The sequence below is a fragment of the Danio rerio genome, chromosome 8, assembly GCF_049306965.1.
Source record: "Danio rerio strain Tuebingen ecotype United States chromosome 8, GRCz12tu, whole genome shotgun sequence".
NCBI lineage: Eukaryota > Metazoa > Chordata > Actinopteri > Cypriniformes > Danionidae > Danio > Danio rerio.
The window spans coordinates 34,285,867-34,310,582 of record NC_133183.1 but is presented as its reverse complement, the minus strand read 5'-3'; the positions used below and the strand labels follow the sequence as shown (position 1 = coordinate 34,310,582).

Below are 24,716 nucleotides of genomic sequence, written 5' to 3'. Positions count from 1 at the left end.
CATTTTAATATATGAAGAGTTCAGATGCAAAGATCTCTTAAGTGCCATCTGAATAAGTGCCATCGAGTGCCTCTAAGTGCCATCTCATATGTTTATGTTTAGCTATTTCACTTTAAAGGCACACAATCTTTGCTATTAAATATAAATTACTGATCCTTCAAATAGAAGGCTGCTTATTAGAAAATGCTTATTTTAAAATGAAAATTTAGATGGTAACTCTTCATATGTATTCTATAAAATGTAACAATTATATAAATAGCATACAAATAGTTTTAATGTAAATCATTTTTGTGTGTTTCATCTTAAACATTTTTGTGCTATTTGCAAAAGCAACATTTCCACTTTTTTTTCCAAAGTTATTTTTTATTTTATTTTTTTTAAGAAGCTTTTTTTAGTCAGCAGTTGTAGCTCGGTCGTGATGTTATGCAGGAGAGCAGTCATGAATTCTCAATGAGCGTTACCAATTATTGACCTGCTTTCTTTGCATTGAAAGCCCTGACAAATCACCCATTGGTTCAAATCAATATTGTCTTCCCCAATTAGGGACGCGTGAGGACTCTGATTAGCCGCATTGTGTCTCAGTAAATAATGAGAGGCCATCATTAGATGCCAACTTATGAACAGCACCATTAATCAGCAGCAGCAGTAGGTAATCGCTAATACGACTGCCAGTGACCAGAGCCACCCTCCAGCATGCCTTCAAAATCAATTTCATGTGCAGTTTGTACACTCCGTGAGCCTTTTATGGTTTGTTTTGGCTACTGCTGTTCAGTACTTTTCTCAGTCTTTTTATTTCATATTTATTTGATCTTCATTTTTTTTTTACTCAGCAATTTTTTATGAACAAAACTCAACCAGAGGTAGGTCAACATAACATGGTGGAAAATACAGAGCAGTCTATGTGAGCAATGGCATTGTTTGTATTTCAACAGCTGTGTAAACCTTTGTTTCATAGTAGCGTTGGACATTTCCAACCATCACATCTCCGACTCGTTACAATTCAAATAGGACAGTTCAATGTTGCATTGGAAGAAAATAATGCCTACCACTCTGTCCAATAATCTTTAAAAATAAATTAATCTTTACAAATTAATCTTTTTTCGTCACCTTTTCTTTTCTGGAAACTGACATCCTCAACCATTAAAACCCTTACTCCAGTGAAGAGTGTTGCCCGATGATGGCAAACATAAACTGACAGCGTCACACAGGAAAACTATAGCCTTTATTTTATATGGCCACTTTATTAGGTACACCTTCCTAGTACAGGGTTAGACCCCCTTTTGCCTTCAGAACTGCTTTAATCCTTCATGGCATAGATTCACCAAGGTACTGTAAATATTCCTCAGAGATTTTGGTCAATATTGACCTGTAAGCATCATACAATTGCTGCAGATTTGTCGGCTGCACATCCATGATGCAAATCTCCCGTTCCACCACATCCCAAAGGTGCTCTATTGAATTGAGATCTGATAACTGTTAAGGCCATTTGGGTACAGTGAACTCGTTGTCATGTTCGAAAAGCCAGTTTGAGATGATTCACGCTTTATGACATGGCACGTTATCCTGCTGGAAGTAGTCATCAGTAGATGGGTACACTGTGGTAATGAGGATGGACATGGTCAGCAACAATACTCAGGTAGGCTGTGGCATAGACACGATTCTCAATTGGTACTAATGAGCCCAAAGTGTGCCAAGAAATTATCCCCTGACTATTACACCACCACCACCAGCCTGAACTGTTGATACAAGACAGGGTGGATCCAGGCTTTCATGTTGTTGACTCCAAATTCTGACCCTACCACCCGAATGTCACAGCAGAAATTTAGACTCATCAGACCAGGCAACGTTTTTCCAATCTTTTATTGTCCAATTTTGGTAAGCTTGTGTAAATTGTAGCCTCAGTGGGTGTAGAGGCACCTGGTATGGTCTTGTGCTGCTGTAGCCAATCAACCTCATCTTTGTTTCCCCACTGTCTGTTTAGAACAGTTTTCTTTCTGACCTAACTACCCTCTAAATTTAAATCTCCTTTCGACAATCCCACATTTTCATCTACATTTTCATGCTAAAAGAAAGAAAAATCAAAAAGGTTGGCTGTACTAAAATGTTATTTCAACCTACAGACAGAACAAAATGAATATGATAACTGTCATTTAAGATTCCAAGTTCTAATTCCAACATCCTTCAAGGACAACACATCCACATGCTCGTTTATTATTCTGCACCGTCACTCATTGACAATCTGCCTGTTCTGTCTGAGGGCCGTTATGCACATGCTGCATGCACAATCTTACAAATGAAAAACACAGAGCAGAAAGCCCTGATCCATTCGTGCAGTGCATGTATGCAGTCCTGAGTGGTCGATATATTAGTAATAAAAAGCCTCCACAACTCGCCGCTGTGCAGAGATGGTGTAAATCCAGATATGCTTTCTGAAAGGACGTTGAGAACAGGATAGTCTATTGTTTGACCTTCTGCTCCCTTTTAAATTACACCTGAGTTCTGCCCACTCCCACATTTTATCCAGACAATTAATCCTGCGTCACAATAAAGCTAGTCGGGTCCTGTGGTGCAGGACAGCTACTTTAAAGGTTGGTGTTTGTGCTCGACTGGTGGACATGTATAGTTGAAGTTAGAATTATCAGCGCTCCTACATTATTACCTCCCTCCCCCGCCACCATTTTTTCCTCAATTTCTGTTTAACAGAAATCCCATCTCCAAACATAATAGTTGTTATATGTAATTACTAATAACTGATTTCTTTAGTCTTTGCCATGATGACAGTACATGATATTTTAGTAGATATATTTTTTGAAGACACTAGTCTTCAACATGACTGTGGTCTGTCCTGAGGATAATCGTGACAAAATATTGCCTAAGAAGGCTAATTATATTGTCTTTAAAATGGATTTACAAGAAGATTAAAAACTGCTTTTATTCTATCCAAAATAAAAGAATTTTATTAAGACCAATTAAAATAATAAGACTTTCTTCAGAAGAAAAAAAAATGATAGGAAATACTGTAAAAAAAAATTCTTAATCTGTTAAACATAGTTTGGGAAATATTTAAAAAGGAAAAAAAGCACAGGAGGGCTAATAATTTTGACTTCAACTGTATATCTGTCTTTGCTGTCATGACTATCACAAGCTTTTAAAAATGTGTCTTTGCTGCTTAATGATATGTACTTTTGCACAACTCAATATTTTCACTAGTAAAGTTTTAGGTTTTGCCATAAAACTATATTTATGTAACTGGGACATGAGCAGCGCCTATTGGAATTTACGATATTCAGACAGATGTTTGTGAGAGTGCTTTGGTGTTGGGATTATCGCAGTCTGAAAATGAAGGGAAGGCTTTATCAGCTGCCAGAGGACCGGACACGCTCGTTCAGTGATGGAGAGAGAGAAATTATCACAGAAGTGTTTTTGGGATTTCTTCGAACATTCAAGGCGAAGGACGATCCACAAATCATTTTCCTTTCCGTCAACCTGATTGGAATTTTGATTGCCGTCTCTGGCCATGAGATAATGCGTTTCTGAAATGAGACTGACAGCATCAAATCATCCCAACATTTTATTCTAGGTTTAACTCGTACCTGTTGTCCATCCCTGACTTGATTACATTTACATTTAGGACATTGATTACGGCACAGTTTGTGCCTTAGCTGTCATTAAACTGCTGCTGGATGTTATTACAGTGCAGTGCTCAGCTTGAAGATGATGCCATCGTCCGACAGACAGTATTATGAATGAATGCTGGTTTTATATAATGGTTACTGCATAAATTACTTATTTCAGACTTTATTTCAATATAAATGCACTTATTTTTGCAGAAAGTTATCTTTTTCTCTCTGTATACTGTGTAGTTTTATTATATTATATTATATTATATTATATTATATTATATTATATTATATTATATTATATTATATTATATTATATTATATTATGTTATGTTATATTATATTATATTATATGCCGATTGAAATGCGTCCAAATTTTTATGTTAGTTATTATTATCATTATCACTCTCTTTATGTTATTATAATTATTAGTAGTATTAGTAGTAGTATTGTTATTATTGCTACATTAATTGCCTTATGGAAGTTAATATATTCTGTGGTAGTTTTATCACTAAGCATATATTTTAATAAAGTATGACATTACTTAAATATGGTTATATATTAGTCTTTTGGCACACTTTAACAAATGATTAATGCCTTTTTTGGTGTCTGTTGGTATTTAATTAGTTTGAAATTGTCATATTTGATTTATGACCGCAGAGTTAAAAATATTTGTATAATTTTTAATACGTTTTCTTTGTATAACATCTTAACATTGCTGGATTTATGTAACTAAAGGCTCAGCTTATGTATTGCAGTTTTAAATTAGTTGATTTAAATAGGTTTAAATTATCATTTTTCAATGTGGATCTCAATATACAGGGTTGGTGAAATGCTAGGCATTTAAAATTGGTAACAGACCATATTTGTTATTTTGCCTTTCATGAGTGTTGCCTGTGCTATCAACCTGGGAGATATGAAATTCAATTTACTATCATCTATTTAGAGACGGTTTTCATCATGACTCCAGTGATGCCGTTTTCATCATGACTCCAGAAGATCTGCAGCCATATCTATAGCAATATCTATTAGAGATTGCCTGTTTCTTTTCACCCATGCTGTACATTAAAGTAACACATACTATATTAACAATTACACATTTGTCATGCATTAAATCATTTTCTTGGCACAGTTCAAGCTGTTTTTTTTATTGTTTGCATGTTATCTTATAACAGATCAACAGATTTTTCTTTTGGCACACGTCCCACTCCATATTTTCTTGTTACATACTTTTACGTCACTATTAATAGAATGTAAAATAAAACAACTCAGTTCTGCCCATTTTAATTCATGTGAATATTTCCAGCATGCCACAGTTTATGGTGCCATGCTTGCCGAACATAACATGCTCCCGAACATTGATTTGTTCTTGATATTTATGAAAAAACTGTTTAATAATATACACTCACCGGCCACTTTATTAGGTACACCTTACTAGTACCGGGTTGGACCCTCTTTTGCCTATATGTCTATATTGACATGATAGCATCACACAGTTGCTGCAGATTTGGCAGCTGCACATCCATGATGTGAATCTCCTGTTCCACCAACCCTAGAGGCAGTTGTGCGTAAAAATTCCAGTAGATCAGTAGTTTCTTCACGTTCAAAGTCAGTTAAATCACTATTCTTCCCCATTCTGATGCTCAGCTTGAACTGCAGCAGATCGTCTTGACCATGTTTACATGCCTAAACGCATTGAGTTGCTGCCATGTTATGGGGCTGATTAGAATTTGCATTAATGAGCAGTTGGACAAGTGTACCTAATAAAGTGGCCGGTGAGTGTGTTTAATATTTTCCTGTCATTTTGTTTTTTAACATGTTAATTTACATTTTAAGATCATTTACATCTAGACTATTGTTTAATTTACATCTAGATTATTGATGCCTATATATTATTGAAATATATGACATTCTTACTATAGTTATAATGCATGCACTATATGTAATGCACAGTTATTTTGGAGTAATTTTCTTTGCATTATTGAAGCATCTCTCAAAAACATACATCTACTTTTCAACACCCCTTCATTTATTTTACATGTCTCGCTCTTTATATGTTTCTATTACATTGCTCTCAGATAGCATATAAATATCATAACACAGTTCTGCCTATTGATGGTCCATGTGGACATTTCCAGCATCATGCAGTTTACGCTGTCATGCTTCCTGACCATAACATGTGCTTATTTATTCATTGATTTGTCCAGGATATTTATGGATGCCGGTGCAGTTTAAGCACCGAGGCGAATTGTGCAGCCCACTCTTTCTCATGTCGAATCAGCTCCGCAGGCCTCGGCAGATCCAGTAGAAATATTTAAGTTGTGGAGATGACAGACCATTAGCATGCTGTTCAAATGTCTGAAAGCTCCCCGGCGAGTGCACACGCTCGACTGTTTGTGTATGTATTTACGTCCGTGCCATAGGAAATTGGAGTCAGAGAGACCACTGGAATGAAACAAACCGCAGTTCTCCAAACACTATTAACTCCCCTTCAGCTGTGCAAGTGACAGGCAGTCCAAATAAAGTTTACATGTTTGTTATTAACTTATCAAGCCGAGTAAAAAGCCAGCTCTGTTTCACTGGATGGCGAGCAGATATTATTTAACGATGGAGTATGGGGCGAATGGAATGGCGATGAGATGTTGATGAAATGTATTTCGCATTTCATCATCGTGTCAGGCATTGCAATGTTGTCCCGTCTCAGAGGTGAGTCTCAAATGGCGACAGAGCAATATGGATGTAAAACCTGAGGCGTTTATGGCCTTTCATCAATACTGGGGTTGTTTTCTTGAGGGTTCTCTTGAGATCATTTGAATAGCATCAGAACGTTCAGTTTCCGTTTTATATGGGGGAAACTTTTCTGTGGCATAATTTTGCATCCCAGACACATTCGGAGGTGGGAATTTCAGCATTGTCCAGATTCTAACCTTGTATTTTATCTAATCATATTTGAATATTTCATAATGTTGCATATTATGTATATATATATATATATATATATATATATATATATATATATATATATATATATATATATATATATATATATATATATAATATATATATGTGTGTGTGTGTGTGTGTGTGTGTGTGTGTGTATATATAGTTTATAGTATTCTATAGTATTCTCTTTAGTAAGATTGTGTTACTTTTTTAATGAAAGATTTGTAATTTTCTAATTGATTAAACAAATAAATGCATCATCTTTTATTTTTTTAAATACTAATAATGTTGCTAATGTTGAAAAGATTTGTCAAATTATTCTAATTCTTTTCTTTTAAATATTTTAAGGCTCAACTTTTATTTAGGTCAAAAATAAACAAATAAATGTACAAGATTGGGTATTTATTTACAGCAAAAGTACACAACAATTTCAACAAATAATGGTGCAAAATTTTGAGAACCTTTCACAAAAAAATCCTATACACTATACCATGCCCAAAATTTTACTTTTTTTTTTTTTTTTTAAGAACTACAATTTTTACCAGTTCAGCTTCTAATCTATGCATCTTCAACCAAAAACAGATTTTATCAGACTCATGTTGAGTTTATTGACCCAGCAAGCAGACGGTGTGTTTCGTGCAGATCAGCGAGCTCATTCTTCTTGTGTGAGCGAGAGGAGCCGTCATGTCAATGTTCAGACTGCTTGTTTGAGTGGATCTGACAGTTGCCGCAGGCTCTGGAGGCTTCAGGCAAAGACGAACTACTCTTACATGCCTCTACATATCAACAACATTGGAGGTTTTACCCTCCTGCCTGGAAAACAAGGCACTGGTCATTTCCTGGGTTCAATTAAAGCTCTGCAAGTCTAGAAATGCGTAATAGTCTGGTCAGCCAACCGGTCAAGTAATGACTGTGGTTTTGAGTTCGGTCTGAGAAATTGCAGAGTCAAGCGTTGCATGAGCAGCAGTTTTTTTTTTTTTAACAACCAATTAAAATGGCATTTTTTGTTAGGAATTTGTTTACCGGCAGGTTTTTATTTTTGGGTGTGCTATGGAGAGTCAATCCAAGGTTTTTTGGTTTGTCAGATATTTTACAAGGGCTGAGGTTATGGTAAAAAATATTCAATTTAGAAAATACTTCATGTCAGTGTAAGAATGGGTTTTTAACAACTGTGGTTTGAACTGTAGTTTTGACAAATGCCTCAAACGTTATCAGTATAATGGTGAAAAACTGTACATTTATAGTCCAACCATCCTTCTGCATTCTTATCCCAAAGTATAAATAAGGGTAGCATTAATAGCTAAAAAATGTGTGAGAGCGTTGCAATTATGTGATTGTATTGTATTGCAACATGGAGCAATTAAGTGTTGATGTTAAATCATAAGTCATTTATAAATTCTTGTAAATGAAATGATTTAATGACAATAATTCTCTTTGTTTACATCTGAATTAGTTACAAATATCTGTATAAAATGATAAAACATGAAATGGTATTAAAATATAATATGAATTGTACCCAGCTTAAATGTAAAATAAAGTTACCTGAAAGAGAAAGGGATAGAGAGAGACAAAGAACAGAGAGTAGACCCTAGAGAGAACCTGATAGCAGTAGAGCCAGAGAAGATCAGAGCAGAAAAGAAAAAAAGCAAAGTTTACCATCTATGTTTCTTGACCATGTTACATACAAACTAATAAACATGTGACCATGGTAAAACCCCCAAAGTCCACATAATATTAACCAGGCCCTGATCTTATCAGTATCTGCCATTGGAAACTGTATGGAGCCTCTTGGTGAACAAGACTTGTTTTGCCATATAAACAAACGCATGTTATAATTTGCATTTACATCAGTATCAATTTGATGGAAATGTATTTGAATGGTAGATGCTGTAATTGATGTTTTTTTTTATTTTTTTTAATAGATTTTATCAGTAATTACGCACCATTAATGTCTCATAATAATTGAGTATCAAATCAGCAGGGATTTATTAGATAGCTTAAACTAAATAATTTTCTTGGGTCAAGCCGAGAACATTAATACCAAGCATGCCATATTTAGGGTAAACTTCCTGTTCACCATATTGATTTTGTTCAAAAACCTTCTTTTTTGCAAACTCCTTGATTCTTGGTCCAATGGTCACCAAATTTGACTCTGATCATCTTCAGACCATACTGACCGAAAGTTATTTAAATCATATTGATCAGCGAAACGGTTGTTGTTTATGGCATCGACAAATGTGTTAGCACAATGTCAAAGTGCATCTGTGGCTGCGACTCTGCAATGCTTAAACATATTAACACTGCACTTTAGGTGTATTCACTAACTATAAATAATCTAAATTTTTGCTAATTTTGCTTACTTTAGACTTCATGTTTATTAACTCAACTTATACCTTGGGTCATGCCGAGAATGCTGATACCAAATATGACATATTTGGCTATACTTTGTGTGCCATATTGATTTTGTTTTTAAAAAAATGTATTTGCAAATACATTGGCTCTGAAATGCTTGGCCCCTAATTGCTGCTTGCAGCTGTATTTATTATTATTATGTTGTTGTTATTATTGTAATATTATTATTACAGTTATGATTTTGATTAAAATTAATATATTATTATTATTATTATTATTATTAGTAGTAGTAGTAGTAGTAGTAGCAGTAGTAGTAGTAGTGCAAGGCAAGTTTATTTAGCACATTTCATACACAGTGGTAATACAAAGTGTTTTACATAAATAGGAATGAAAGAAACTAGTATAAGAGAATAAAAAATACACAAAGTAGTAGTAGTTGTTGATGTTTTTAGATTTTGATATGCATTATCTATTTATTCATTTATTTATTTATTTTAAATGGTTTTGTTCTGGATCTTGCCTATGCTTTTTTCTTACTAACTACTACACATAAGATAACTAGTGCACAGCTTTGTACATTTAGGTGTGTGTGTGTGTGTGTGTGTGTTTCTGTCTGTCTGTCTGTGCGTGTGAAGTATGTGAAGTGTTTGTCCGGTTCAGAAATGAGAAATATCACCAGATTTGAAGACAGTGAAGCTCTCGTGCCTCCAGGATCTTATAACACAGCAGCAGATCATTTATCTTACATGTTTCAACATCGCCTCGACTCTATTATGCAAAGGAAATGAGATTGAGCTACTTCTATTTCATGGTTTGTCAGCTTGAAAAGAATAGACAAATCGCTTTCATATGCACGAACCCTCATACATGCATCCATACATATATACAGTATATGCACATACACAGCCTATGTTTGCAAATATTGTGATTCTGCGCAATATTATTAGGAGAAACCTACTGTATCGTTATTGTTTTGACGTCTTATTATCCATGCCAATGTTTTTGTTCCCTTTCATCAGTTATTGGGGTAATTATAATGTTTATCTGCTCAATGGAATTACTGACTAAAAAGCTTTTTTATTTTGTCAGCGACAATAAAGATAAGCCGAAATGAAAGCTTCATGACGAAATAGATTGAATAATTTTAATTAAAACACGCTGTTGAGAAAAAAAAAAGAGAGAACAGAATGGCTTTATGTATTAATTGTGTTTAGAAGAAAAGAAATGCTTGAGATTCTGAGCAGTTTGAACTGCTTAAGATAAAAGGGTAGAATGTCTCTGCTAATATCTTTGCTAGTACATTGATAAATTAAGAAAGACTTAGCTTGAAATTGAAGAACCTATAATAGTTTTTCAATTAGTTTATGTTGCGGTCCAGATGTTGATATTTACTTTTTAAAAAACATATTTGTAATTAATAAGCACATGTGTCATGAAAAGACATTAGGGCTGCACAAAATATCGTTTCAGCATTGAAATCGCAGTGTGATCATTCACAATAGTCGCATCACAGGATCTGCAATGTCAAGTTCAGCTTCAGTTTATCATCCCTTATAATTATAGCTAACCAAGAACCTTATTGTTGAGTGATTGTGAGGTTTACCGCTAATATAGAGTGAAAGAGTGCGTTTTTTTAAGGCTTATGACTGTAAGATTTTAAGTACATTTAAAAAAATTTTGTTTAAGAAATTAGAACAATGAAAATATAATGCGTTTAACTTATATACAACAAGGACTATGTCGTTTGATTTCGTTACATTTGGTTATTCAACTTGTACTCAAAAACGGTTCGAGTCACCCAAAAATAAAATTAAATTTATGCAGATTTTCTGGCCTATGATATCAACACAATTAATATATAATTGTGAGTTCTTTACAAATTGGGATATTCAAGTTATCTGGTGAAATAATATATTTTATTGCAATAAATATTGCAGAGAAAAAAATATTGCAATGTCAGATTTTTCCAAAATTGTGCAGCCCTAAAAGACATTGAATTCAACAGTAGTTGCCATTAAAATATTCATCATTTTCATTGTTTAACTAAAATTATATCTGAAATTAGTAGAAGCAAACTTTATATCTTAGAAAAATCTGGGGTCACCACAGCGAATGAATCGCCATCTTATCCAGCATAAGTTTTACGAAGCAGATGCCCTTTTAGCTGCAACCTATCACTAGTAAACACACATACCCACTAATTCACACACATACTTATACACTACAAACAATTTAGCTCACCCAATTGACCTTCATCAGATGTTTTTGGACTGTGGGGGAAACCAAGCACCTGAAGGAAAGCCACACGGACACGGGAAGAACATACAAACTCCACACAGTAATGCCAACTGACCCTTGAACCAGCGACTCGTGCACCAGTATGAGTATCATTATCTTAGTTTTAGAAGATATAAACATTTAAATTTACTGTTTGTTCCATCAGTATGGATTTCTTTTTTTTTATGACATCGTGGAGCACTTCAGCTTCTCATCAGATCTTCAAACCAATCATATGCTCTCTAGTATCTGAAGTGTTCCACCCCTTCAAGACATTATTGCTGCAGCTGAAATGAGTCACTTATTTACATGCAACTGAGTGTTCGCATCATGGATTTGCATACACACATGTAAATAATAACCGGTAGCAGACGGTGTTGATGTGAACTCCTCCATATTTGTAAGATGTAACTGTGAGGGGAGGAAGACCAAAAAGCCAAGATGCTGAAACACGCTTCTCTCATGATCACCCACCTCTACAGAAAGCCAAGAGGGGGAAAATGTACCGCACACACACACATGCAGTCAGCAAACAGGTAACTTTATAGATTTAAAATTAAATTACGGTTCTTGATCATAAATGGCACATATAAGTAATAAACCATGCAGACTGTAAACATGCTTTTCTTTGAGGGTGTTTTTTGGTTTCTGTAATTCACAAACACAGGCCAGTCTGGTCCAGGGATACAATAACACTGCAGATTATATTAATGAGTCAGCTAGGTGTGTGAACCTACTACACTAGTCTCTTTTTTTTTTTTTTTTGATTGCAGTTATGTCATCGATTTGATTCAATTCACAACATTTACAGTTTTCATTCTGACTTCATTAAATCATCATAAAATACTAGCAGTGAGATATAGGAACTGAACTTAAACCTGGTCTAAGTGATCTTGTCCTCCTTGTCACAGTATGCTAATAGCGCTCATCTTGTGCCTCCCTTGCCATAGTATGCTAATCACAATGCTTGTGATGCAATACTGTGTGGCAATTGTTTGTGGTTCTAGACTTTTAGAAGCGCACTCATATAGTCTGGCGCAGCATTGGAGTGGTCTCATAGCCCTCGCCATGGCAGAAACCGATGCGCACCTCTCGAAAAATGTAAGTACACGTTGCATCGATGCATAGTGCAAGCTCTTTGATTGGTCGGCTTGGTAGTGCTTACAACTGTAGGTGGGGACCAAGAGCCACACGAACCCATTGGAGCTAGTGTTTACAAAGTGTTGAGTCCTGTGAAAGTTTTGTTTTGTGTTTACCTTTTGATTAAAGTTGTTGCACGTCTGCCTGTTCCCACTTTAAAATGAGCGAGTTTGATCCACTTGTACATTTAAGGTAGCGTTCAGAAAAAACAAAACACCAGCTAAGAAACTCGAGACAGAGGAACATAAAAACTGCCAGCTAGCATTTCGGAAGTGTTATTGCAGAGCAACACAAGCAGTGCGCAGAAGTATAAATGCATGCAAAAGTATAAGCTAGGCTTTACTTGTCATAGTATGCTACTTGCGCATCCGTCTTTGAATAAGTTGTAAAATCGAGGTCATGACTCTCTGTGGTCATTAAAAATCCCATGACACTTCTCGGTGCCCTGGTCAAATACACTCCATTGGCCCCTACCCATCATGGCCCCCCAATCATCTTTATCCACTTAATTGGCTTAATTACTCTCTCTCCATTTCGCTTATAGCTGGTCTTTGATAAGCACATTGGCAATGTTGTTCTGTAGCTGCTGTAGCATCATCCAAGTAGATGCTGCACACTGATGGTGGTGTGGAGAGACCCCCCTCATGATTGTGAAGTGCTTTTAATGTATGACCATACACCATACATGTGCTATATACATACACATTACATTACATTAGATTACATTACATTACATATGTCTTACCTCCCTTGCCACTGGATGTTAATTGAGTGTGCTTCTTACCTTCCTTGCCATAGTTTGCTAATCGCGCATGCGTCTTGATAGCAACAGTCTCTTTAAAGAAGCGTCACCGATTTAAAAAAAATAAAATTAAAAATCAAGTGTGGGGTTGTAACTAATGTGTTTTATGATGTAGAATAAAACATGAAAGCATCTTGCATTTGTGGTAGCCACGAACCTTATTTTAGTGATTTAATCGAAATCCCATTCAAAAAAACCCATTGACTTTGGAACGAGGGAATCGGATCTGCCACAATGTTGACTCGCTCACAGGTTTTTGCATACAATTTGACATCATAGTTCCTCCACTATTTGCACGTGCATCTCGCCTCTCTTGCCATAGTAGGCTACTTGCACATACCTCACCTCCCTCGCCATAGTACACAAATGACATCAGAAAACTGTCAGTAGGCTACATCTGACAACTGAATCATACACCGTAGAAATTATTTATTTTGCCACACCTAGAGTCTGCACAACACATTTCAATCCCATTGGAATTGCACTGAATGCTGGATTGTAAAGTGTATAAACACTGAGGCTCTGTGTTGACAACATAGTCTGATAAGCTTTAGCTAAACCACTCGGACTGGTAGAGCTGTGATATTAACAAAACCCTATTGGCTATATAATACAAAGAAAGAGGAGGGGCTACTTGATATGTCCAGCCCTGTGTTCATGTTTCAGTTGAAATTACTTCACACAGCAAGCAAACCTGTGCATCCAAGGCACTTTAGGAGATCTTTAAAGGGGTTACTACCGCCCAATCCTATTATAATTTGCTCATATCTGCCGGGTGGGCGCTGTGTGCACTGGCAGGGAGCGAAGTGCTTGATTTTCAGCCGCTGTTTGATGTTTTATGACGCAGATGCCTCTGAGAGTGAAGGCAGTCCTGCTTATCTCTACTTTTATTCCTCTGTTGAAGATGTAAGCACTCCTAAAGCCATTTCTATGAAGATGGATCGAATTGGGTAACGGTCGGCATATTTTTTTGTCAGCTGACTGTATTGTTTCTGCTAGTTACATGCTTTACAGCTTGTCATTTATCAATGAAAATGCTTAGGAAATGGCTGGTTTTGTGAGTCGAATTTGGTTTTTAAAGGGGAGTGTAAATGAAGTGCGAACTGTAGCATCCACAAATACAGCTGTAGGCCTTAGAAACTTGTGGGACGTTCACAATTAGTGCAGAAGAATTGTTTGAAATCAAATCGCAATCTTAATTAACAAATAGCAAAGGCTATGATGTGAATTAGATACAAATATAACAGATATGTGTTCGAGAGCAAGTCCCTGATTGTCTTTTTTGCGTGACAGTCTTACTAGCCAATAGAGTAAGCACACCTTTTGTTTTGCCCAGTCAGCATAGCCTACCATACACCTATGTAATGCAAAACAATCAAGAGAGCACTGTAAGAGTGATTTATACAGTCTCCAAAGTAAGAGGGAACAAAAAAACTTAGATTTTTATTTGCCAAATGTCAGATTTTATAGTTAGTTAAGAACATATCTGTAAACTGCTTCACACTTATTCGGCTTATTTTCCGCGTACGAGTGGGCGCAGACATTTGAATCTTTTTGGCTCAAGGCTTCCAATCTCATTCAATTCCATTCTCTTTTAGATGTTAAAAACAGCCCATTTTGCTGCTTGATGATATTTTCTTATTATATTGTTCTGTTTTGTCTGTATAGTCATGCAAACACCTGTTTGTAGAGCAAGCTGTTTGACTGTTTTATTTTTCCTAGTAATTTCTTCCATAGACAGCTGAATCAGAAGTTTTAAAACAGTCACAAAAACGAGCTCACTTCCGCATCGATGAATAAGGTCAATAGGGAGGATGATCAATTGGACCAGTATTAGAATCACTTGGGGTCTCATTTATAAACATAGCGTACACAAAAAAAGAAATGTGTGGATTACTTTAAATGCAAAAGTTGTGATCTATTAAAACAAACATGCTGGGTGAATGTGCACAGCTTTAAGTACACTTAAAGTAAGCATATTTAACTTAAATATTGACTTTATTGTCCCTTTTTAAATAATAGTATTAGCCATAAGCATTAATAAATAAATGTAAAAAATATTCTAACATACATTTAGCCAATGTTTTATAAAAGAGACCCCTGGTTCTGTGCTGTTTGACCGAGAGCTTCATCCTTCTTCAAAAAAATAACATGAGTCTCACATACAGTGCATCCGCTTGGCATCCAACCTGATAGAGCTTGAGAGGTACTGCAAAAATTCCCAACGACAGGTGTGCCAAGCGTGTATCATATTCAAAAAGACTTGAGGCTGTAATTGCTGCCAAAGGCTCATCGACATAGTATTGAGCAAAGGCTGTAAATTCTTCTGTACATGTGATTTTTCAGTTTTATTTTTTTTTATTTTTAGTAAATTTGCAACAACTTCAAAAAAACTTCAAAATTTCAAAATTGTGTGTATAGATTTAAGAAGATAAATTAATTTAATTCATTTTGGAATAAGGCTGTGACATAAAAAAATGTGGAAAAAGTGAAGCGCTATAAATAATTGAATTCAAGACTACTCTTTAAATAAGGGGAAGTAAAACTGAAGTAATAACTTATGTTGCTTTGGAATCTAACTCTCAGTATATGGTTTAAATGTAGTAATATATGGTTGTAAAATGTTATGCTTTATTTATTCATCTAACATAAATGTGGCAGACTTTTGGCGTTCTCTTATTACAGAGTAATTATACAAGTATTTACTGACTAATTTGAAATAACATCATGCAATTTCTAGGTCAAGGCCTCAATATACTCGCATCAAAATTCTTCTTGCTTATTTGCTTAGGGGTAGAAAAGAATTACAAAACACCTTTTTAATTGTATACTGATAATGCACATCCTGAAGCTGCTCACGCTGCCAAGAGCAGTGCTAAATGAAGATTGCAGCATGTGCTGTGAGCTCTCAGTGTCAATATAAACACACCGTAATAATGGCAGAGATTAATATTCATGAAAATCTTAGCTAATGACACATTCAATTCAATTCAATTCAGCTTTATTTGTATAGCGCTTTTACAATGTAGATTGTGTCAAAGCAGCTTCACATAAATGGTCATAGTAACTGGAACAGTGTGGTTCAGTAACTGGAACAGTGTGGTTCAGGTTTTAGTGTTTAAGTTCAGTTCAGTTCAGTTTAGCTCAGTTCAGTGTGATTTAATCATTACTGAGAGTTCAAACACTGAAGAGCAAACACCGCTGGCCAAAAGTCTTGTGCAGAACTTCATTCGCCGTGGTTTATGCTGGAAGATGGCCTCAATGAAGACTCGTCTGTCCCTTGAGCGTCGCTGGAATCAGACACATGTTCTCCACTCGCCACGACCATCAGCGCAGCAGCAGCTCAGGATATGGCCTGGTCCCGGATATGGAATCCTTGGGATCATCACGTCGCTGGTCTTGGATCCAATCAGTGACTCCGCCTAATCTGAGGACCTCGGGATGAGTATCCCCAGGTGAAAATAGAGAATAAACAGAATAATTAGCGTAGCTGCTGTTCATAGTGTATATAAGCAAGATGCAGAAGCTAGTGTGCTAGTGTGGAACCCGCTAGGTGATGCATTGAGTGTATGCTTTACATCTGATCATAGTGACACATTTGCACCAGTTTTGCATTATAGCACTGTAATGAAGCCAAACTACATTTTAATCCATTGATGAAGTACGTTTGGGACATTAAGGTTAGGATTAAGGTTATCTGCTTGTAAATATGCTAAATTTGCTATTATTTCTATACCGAAAATACCTCTTTACCGATATCCTTCTATACCGAAAGATATGTTAAAGACATTGAAAAAAAAGCGCTGCATGAATTCACACAGATATGCTAAATCAATGTAGCAAACTATCTCAAAGTGAATTGAAGATTAATTTGAGGGGTACTTCAAAAGATTCAACTCTTTAAATCTGAACAAACAAATCGTCCAGCGATCCTTCAGACAGACAGTTAACTTCAACTACGGTTATTGCTATCAAAAATAGTAACCCATTTATGTTTAAGCAGGGTAACAAGATTGAAGTTTATAGGTATTAGATTCATAAATATGCACAGAGACTTTTCTTTATACAAAATAAAACTTTACTGACTAATCTAACTGAAACTAGCACCTAATACAAACACAAATTCATATAGGTTGTGTAGAGTTGTGTGAGGAAAGAAAAATAAGAGTTTGAGAGAGCGTAATGATGTAAAAACCTTGAATTTTGTAAGACCAAAACAAGCCAACCAAAAGTCAATTCAACCTTTCTCTGTTTTTTAGGGTTACATTTAATTTACAACAGTTCGGTGGTAATCTGGAGGCGTTCCTTGTGTAATGTGAAGAACTCCCTCTTTTGAGCTGGATTCCCACATAGCTGGTGGTTGGCTCTTTGTCCTGCGAGGCTTGGAGTGGAGTGGAGTCTGTCGTTTCAAGTTTGTAGTTGTGTTGACTTCTGAATTCACGGCGCTCTAAACTTAACTAGACTCTCAATGGAAAACAAAGAAAGAAAAGTAATGGAGATGAATGTTTGGGCTGTGCGGTTAACCAATTTTTGTCAGGATCCAAGTCTGTTTACTGGACCTGCAGAAAAGTGGTCCTTAGCAGGAATGGAACAACTCTCTTCCGTGGTCTTTGTTTCTGGTTCTTGTTTTGGGGGGCGGTCTTAGTCACCAGTTTTATAAGGATGGTTTTGTACTACCCTCAATAGCTGAGTTGACCAATGAGAAAGTTAACTCATTGGAGGTTTTATATTCCTTTTTTGGGAAGCTTGGTGATTTGCATAATCATTCTTGGTAAATGCTGGTTTTGCAGGGATAAAGCAAAATAGCTTATACTATGACAAAGAGAAACCAATTATTGTTTTCATGTTATGGCTGTTGTACATTGGAAGAAGAGACAAAATTGTCTTTCGATGAATGCCACAGCTATAGCAAGTTCCCATTAAAAGGATTCTGCCTTAAAGATACCCGAAAATCTCCCGTTTCAAATTGAATTTCAGCTGGATTTCAGTGTTCTGTGGGAAATTGTTAAGAATTTGATGATTTCAGACTCCATCTGGGTCACTGCATTAAGTTGTTGTAAAAATAAAAATAAAGAGAGAACTCAGTCCAGTAGACTCAACACAGAACAAACAAGCAGAATTAATTTATTAAGAAGTGTTAGTTAATCTGCAATCATACAGTGTCTTCAAGTAGTCCACGAGTCTGCAAGAGCCTACAGAAGACTCTTACAGGTCTGCAGTCTGAAAGTTGTATCACAAGTCTGAAGTCAAGTCTAAAATGTGTCTAATATGTTTTAGGAGGAGGGGAGTGGTTAGGTGGAGACGTAGAAAATGGGCCTGACTAATTTTAGCTGAAGATATTGTTTTAGGGTCTTTAATAGATCCTGAGGTTTCACCTGCTCTGACCACCTTGAAAGTATCACCCAAAGACAAAGGAAGAGTTGTTGAGACCCTGCCTGTAGCATTTGCATCACTTTGGCTCAGCCTGTGCTCAGGGAGTAAATGGTTTTAATGTCACACCCTGGCTAGAGTTTTTAATGAAATGAGCTAATTAAAAACCAAATAATATAACTTTTCTGTTTTATATAGATTATTGTTAATTTGGAACTAGGTTATATACATTTATATTTCCACATGGCCAAAGAATTTCTATACATGAATTTCTACACTGATTTGATCTATTAAAGTGCATTTACTTAAAATGAAAAAAAAAAAAGGATTTAGGCATTGTCAGAAATAATAAAGACATTTATTATCAGTGTAATAGCATTTATTTATTTACTTATTTTTGCTATTCAGTTACCATGTGTACTTTACTTTGTAAATAAACAAAATAAATGTTTGGTTTAATTTTCTTTTTACATGTAAAATGAATAATATGTTTTGGGATGACTTAAAATGACTTAATTTTTAAGTTTAAAATTAAAGTAATATATTTGCTGGACAATATGTACACACATAGATTATAGCATGCTGTTTTTGTCAAGTGGGAAAATCGTGGCTCTTAATGTTTGCTAAATGTTACATTTATTAGTGTTAGTAAATTGTTATTGTGTGTGAGATTTGAGTGCCAAACAATCAAAGTTTTAATAAAATGCATAATACCCCTTCTTGTTTTTGTTGTAGTACGTACAGCGTAGTGCCTGAAACTAAGAGTTTCTAACGTTTCCATTAAGACAAATGACAGTGACCGATGGTGATGTAATAACGCAGCTGTCACTGCAATCAGACCTTTAATTGAAGAAGACGAATCAGACCAATCAGTAGTTAAGATGTCTTTGTTGTCCGTCTCGGCCTTTGTCAGTTAACTACTTAATAAATGCATTGCTCCAAGCTCTTGCCTATTACTCTGAAAATTGCTTGATCGTTAGGTTTGATGTGTTGGAGAAATTTCATCATCTGCCGCTATAGCTCGTTATAAACGTGTTTGTGGAGCGCAGCATGCTGTCCCATCCGCTCGTATAATAGATCATTGTGAGAGGGTGCCGGGGTCTGTCATTAGCCACCTGCTTGAGTCGTGCTCTTTATGCCACCCTTGCTAACACCCCACGGCTCCTCCGTTATCCCATACCGGCACGACCTTTTAATGATGTTAATTTTGTTTTGGTTACAGGCTAACTCTCAAGATTTATATGCTGAGGAAACTTGAGTAGGCTTAGAGGTCTCTTGTCAACATGTGCCACACTGATTTAGGGTGAAATTAATGGATGTCCTTTAAAAAGAGTTCTCTGGAGGTGAGAAGTATAAACTAGTTTCTTCTAGCCCAGTTTAATGTGCAGAGGAGATTATATGCAAGTCATCTGAGTTTTTGAAAGAAGTTTGTCTGTCCTTACGAAGCTAGGAAATCATTCAATTATGGTAAACTGTCTGCTAAAATATGCTAGCAATATGTTAGGACTCTTATGGATATTAACCATGATATTACAACATACAGTATAAACAAATTAAATACTTTTATTGCTTAGTTAAAGGAATAGTTTACCCCAAAATGACAATTTTGTCAACATTTACTCATACTTTGGGATGACCTCTCTTTGGTCATTAAAAATGTCATGGCACTTCTGGTAATGAGTAGTGGTGTAACTGCGGCGTCCTTCATGGCCTCTTAGTCATCTCCATCCACTGAATTGGCTCTATCACTGTCTCTCCACTCCCCCTATTGCTGGTGTGTGGTGAGCACATTGGCACCAGTGTCCTGTGGCTGCCATTGCATCATCCAAATGGATGCTGCACAATAGTGGTGGTGTGGAGAGACCGCTGCCCCCTCATAAAGTGCTTTGGGTGTATGACCATTCATGATAAATGCGCTATGTAAATGCACATTACATTACAATAACCTTCACTTGATTTGTAGAGTTTCTTACTGCTGTTAAAAACGAAGGGAGACATAGTGAAGAATTTTGACATGAAGGAAGGCATGGAGGTAGTGGTTGTTATATTTACGTAGAAAACAATAATTTTTTAAAACATTTTAATCCTTTAGTTTTTTCATATATAAAGATATTTGTGTATTGGTGTACATCCTGTGTGTATTAAGTGTTTGAACCTGCATAAACGCATTACTAACGTGTTCTGTGCTGGACTTTAGACCAGCTTTCAGTTGGTCAGGGGTGCAATCTATTTTAGTTCCTCAAAATAGCAACAAGTCAACAATGCGCCTTAACACCCCTCTTTTTTAGACCAGCACACCCATGAGTCCACAAAGGGGCGCAAATGGATTCGCTATTTAAACAACGTGGACCAAAACGTAAATATTAGGGTTGTGCTGGTCTAAAAATAGCAACAAACTTGTGCCTTATTGTGCTGGGTGTATGATAGGGCACATAGTATTTTATAGTACAATCTAGTTTTTTTATAGACTTTCAATGTAAATGGCTGCTTTTTCCCAACATTTTCCAGATTATATTGTTTTGTGTTCAACAGAGGATAGAAATTCTAAAGTTTGTAACCACTTGAATGTGAGTAAATGGAGAAGAAATTACATTTTTACAGCAGTGTATTAAATCAGTTCTTACACATGGTGGAAAGATACTTTCAAAGTACATTTTAAACTTTTTTTTTGTTTGTTTGTTGATATACTACATTCATATTATGTCAAGGTTGAATTTTTAGCACCATTACTCCAATCTTCAGTGTCTGAAACCTTCAGATCCTTCTTGTATACACTGCCCATTTAAGAAAATAAATGTCACAAACTCTTAAATCTTCTTTTAATTTTGATTGTGGCATGCATTCACCATCGCATTGTTTCATGGTGGACAAGCCATGTGTAAAAATGATGTCTCATGCTTCCTGAACCACTCTTTCAAAATTTGAGCCTGATGAATCCTGGCACTGTCATCTTGGAATATGCCTGTGCCATCATGGAAGAAAAACAAATTGATTGAATAATCTGGTCATTCAGTTTATTCAAGAAGTCAACTGACCTCATTATTTGGGCATATAATATTGCAGAACCTGGACCTGACCGACTGCAGCCCTCCCAGATCACAGCATTTCCCCCCACCGGCACTAGGCATGATGGAAGCTTCGATTAATCCGCATCTCCTTTTTCCCTGCATGTGCCCATCACTCTGGAACAGGGTAAATCTGGACTCATCAGACCACATGACCTTGTTCCATTACTCCACAGTCCAATCTTTATGCTCCCTAACAAATTAAAGCTTTTTTTCTGATTAGCCTCACTAATAAGTGCTTTTCTAAAGGCTGCACAGCTGTTTTGTTCCAATCCTTGGAGTTCCTTTCGCATTGTGTGTGGAAATGCTCTTACTTTCACTAGTAAATATAATGATAGTTTTTCTTTTTTTCTTTTATTTATTTTTTTTTTATTTCACCAGACATTTAAGTGGTCTTTGATCTCAATGGTTTTATTCAGACCTCATTTCTTCCTCGAAGGTTATGCTTCTAGCTTTTAGTAATATGTTGGACAGTTCTTAACCCAATTTTATAGCTTCAGCAATCTCCTTAGATGTTTTCTTTGCTTAACGCATGCCAATATTTCAGTCTGTATCAGTTAGGGTTAAATAACTTGTTACTAGCTGAAACATCATCCATGCAGTAATTATCCAATAATAGACTTTTGCCTATTTCTTTAAGTCATGTATGTATGTACACTCACCGGCCACTTTACACCTTGCTAGTACTGATTGGACCCACTTTTGCTCTTAGAAATGCCTTAATCCTTCGAGGAATAGATTCAACAAGGTACTGGAAATATTCCTCAGACATTTTGATCCATATTGACATGATAGCATCATGCAGCTGCATGCATCCATGATGCGAATCTCTCGTTCCACCACGTCCTAAAGGAGCTCTTTTGGATAGCGATCTGGTGACTGTGGAGGCCATTTGAGTACAGGGAACTCATTGTCATATTCAAGAAACCAGTCTGAGATGACTTGCGCTTTATGACATGCAACGTCATCCTGCTGAAAGTAGCCTGCTGGAAATGGGGTCCTAAAGGATAGACATGGTCAGCAACAATACTCAGGTAGACTGTGGTGTTGACACTATACTCAATTGATACTAATGGGCCCAAAGTGTGCCAAGAAAATATATCCCAAACCATTACACCATCACCACCACCAGCCTGATTCATGCTTTCATGTTGTTGACACCAACGTCTGACCATACCATCTGGATGTCACAGCAGAAATCGACTATGCAACGTTATATCAATCTTCTGTTGTTCATTTTGGTGAGCCTGTGCGAATTGTAGCCTCCTGTTCTTAGCTGAAAGGAGTGGCACCTGGTGTGGTCTTCTGCTGCTGCAGCCCATCCGCCTCAAGGTTTGAAGTGTTGTGCGTTCAGAGATGCTCTTCTGCATACTTTGATTGTAACAAGCGATTATTTAAGTTGCTGTTGCCTTTCTATCAGCTCAAACCAGTCTGGCCTTTCTCCTCTGAACTTTGGTATCAACAAGGAATTTGTACAATACTGCCGGTCACTGGATATTTTCTCTTTTACGAACCGTTCTCTGTAAACCCTAAAGATGGTTGTGCGTGAAAATCCCAGAGGATCAGCAATTTCTGAAATACTCAGTCTAGTTCGTGCTAACCATGCCACATTCAAAGTCACTTAAATCACCTTTCATTCCTATTCTAATATTCGGTTTGAACTGCAGCAGATCATCTTGACCATGTCTACATGCCTAAATGCATTGTGTTGCTTCCATGTGATTGGCTGATTAGAAATTTGAGTTAACGAGCAGTTGGACAGGTATATGTATGTATGTATATGTAAATTAAATATGAGTGTGGATGTATGGTAATGAACAATAAGGTAAGGTACGTTAACAATGCAGTTTCTAATATGGAAGTGTAAGCAATTTTGAATCTGATGGAAAAATCATAGAAATGTTTAATGAATATAAATGTGTCAATTTATATCAGGGTTTTTATAATGGTTCATTCATTTTCTTTTTGTCATAGTCCCTTTATTAATCAGAGGTTACCACAGGGGAATGAACCGAAAATTCATTCAGCACACGCTTTACGCAGCGGATGCCCTTCCAGTTGCAACCCATGACTGGGAAACATCCATACACACTCATTCACATACATACACTACAGCCAATTTAGCCTATCCAATTCACCTATACCATGTCTTTGGTCTTGTGGAGGAAACCTTCTTGCCGTGAGGCAATTGTACTACCCACAGCGCCATCGTGCTGCCCTGTTTTTATAATTCATTTACTATTTTATAAAGGAAGATATAAAAGTGTAACAAACCATTTGAAAATGAAAGTCCTTGACTAAAATTAAAGAAAAAGTGGAAATGTGGACAAGTTTATGAATATAAATGTTCATTTAAAACAGGGTTGTCAGACTCCTGGAGGGCCTTTCTCCAACACACTTACCTGTAGGTTTTAATCAAGCCTTACCAGCCTATATACCAAATTAGTTTGATTAGATGTGTTTAATTGTGCAGTCTGACACCTCTGATTTCAAACTATTTCAGAAATCTAGTAATACTAATACAGTGAAACGGTCTTAGGAATGCATCGGTCAGAAGGTGTGGAAGCTGAATCATTATTTCCATTTCATTTCGTGTCACTAGTGGAGTGGAAATTACATGCTAAACCATTAAAATTTCATACTTCACAGCCCATATCATGCTTTATTAATTTTTGTATAATAATGCACATTTTCCTCTGTTTTAGGTTCGTATCGAAACGGCTACAACCCTAAAGCTGGATATCCTTTCCTCTGAGTGATTTTGAGCCTGTTATAGTTTACGCATTATACACTAGGCTGGTCATTTGTCAGCATAATTAGATGCATATAAGCACTCTTGTAATTAGTTTTGCCAATTAACCCGTAGCCATTCAACAACACTTACTTGTTTGCATGGTCCTCTATGATTACTTGAATCACTCTCATCCTCATTTATCTGCATGTCTGATAATCAGTGCTGTGTCTGAAATAACTCTTTATATCTTTATTCACTATTCCCTATGATAGTCCACTAATATAGCCCACTTAAAGGAGTGAATAAAAGCGATGTGCACTCAAAGGGGTGTCCTTTTGTTTGTACTTTACTGGTTGTTAAATCCCTCAGACGGATTAAATTTTTAACCTTGTCATCAGACCCTGTCACAGTAA

General features: G+C 36.2%; 1 protein-coding gene across 3 annotated transcripts in view; it reads left to right on the top strand.

Annotated features, from left to right (window-relative positions):
• The window catches only part of ipo11 (importin 11), a 327,032-nt gene that overhangs the window by 137,931 nt on the left and 164,385 nt on the right, over positions 1-24,716 (top strand). For 2 of the 3 annotated variants that reach the window (XM_005167156.6, NM_001159661.1), the window contains one exon: positions 24,275-24,308. In XM_005167156.6, coding sequence (XP_005167213.1) covers positions 24,275-24,308 — 34 coding nt within the window. Of the gene's footprint in view, positions 1-543; positions 1,081-24,274; positions 24,309-24,716 lie in introns of those variants that run through there. The other variant, NM_001002302.1, reaches the window with a different exon arrangement.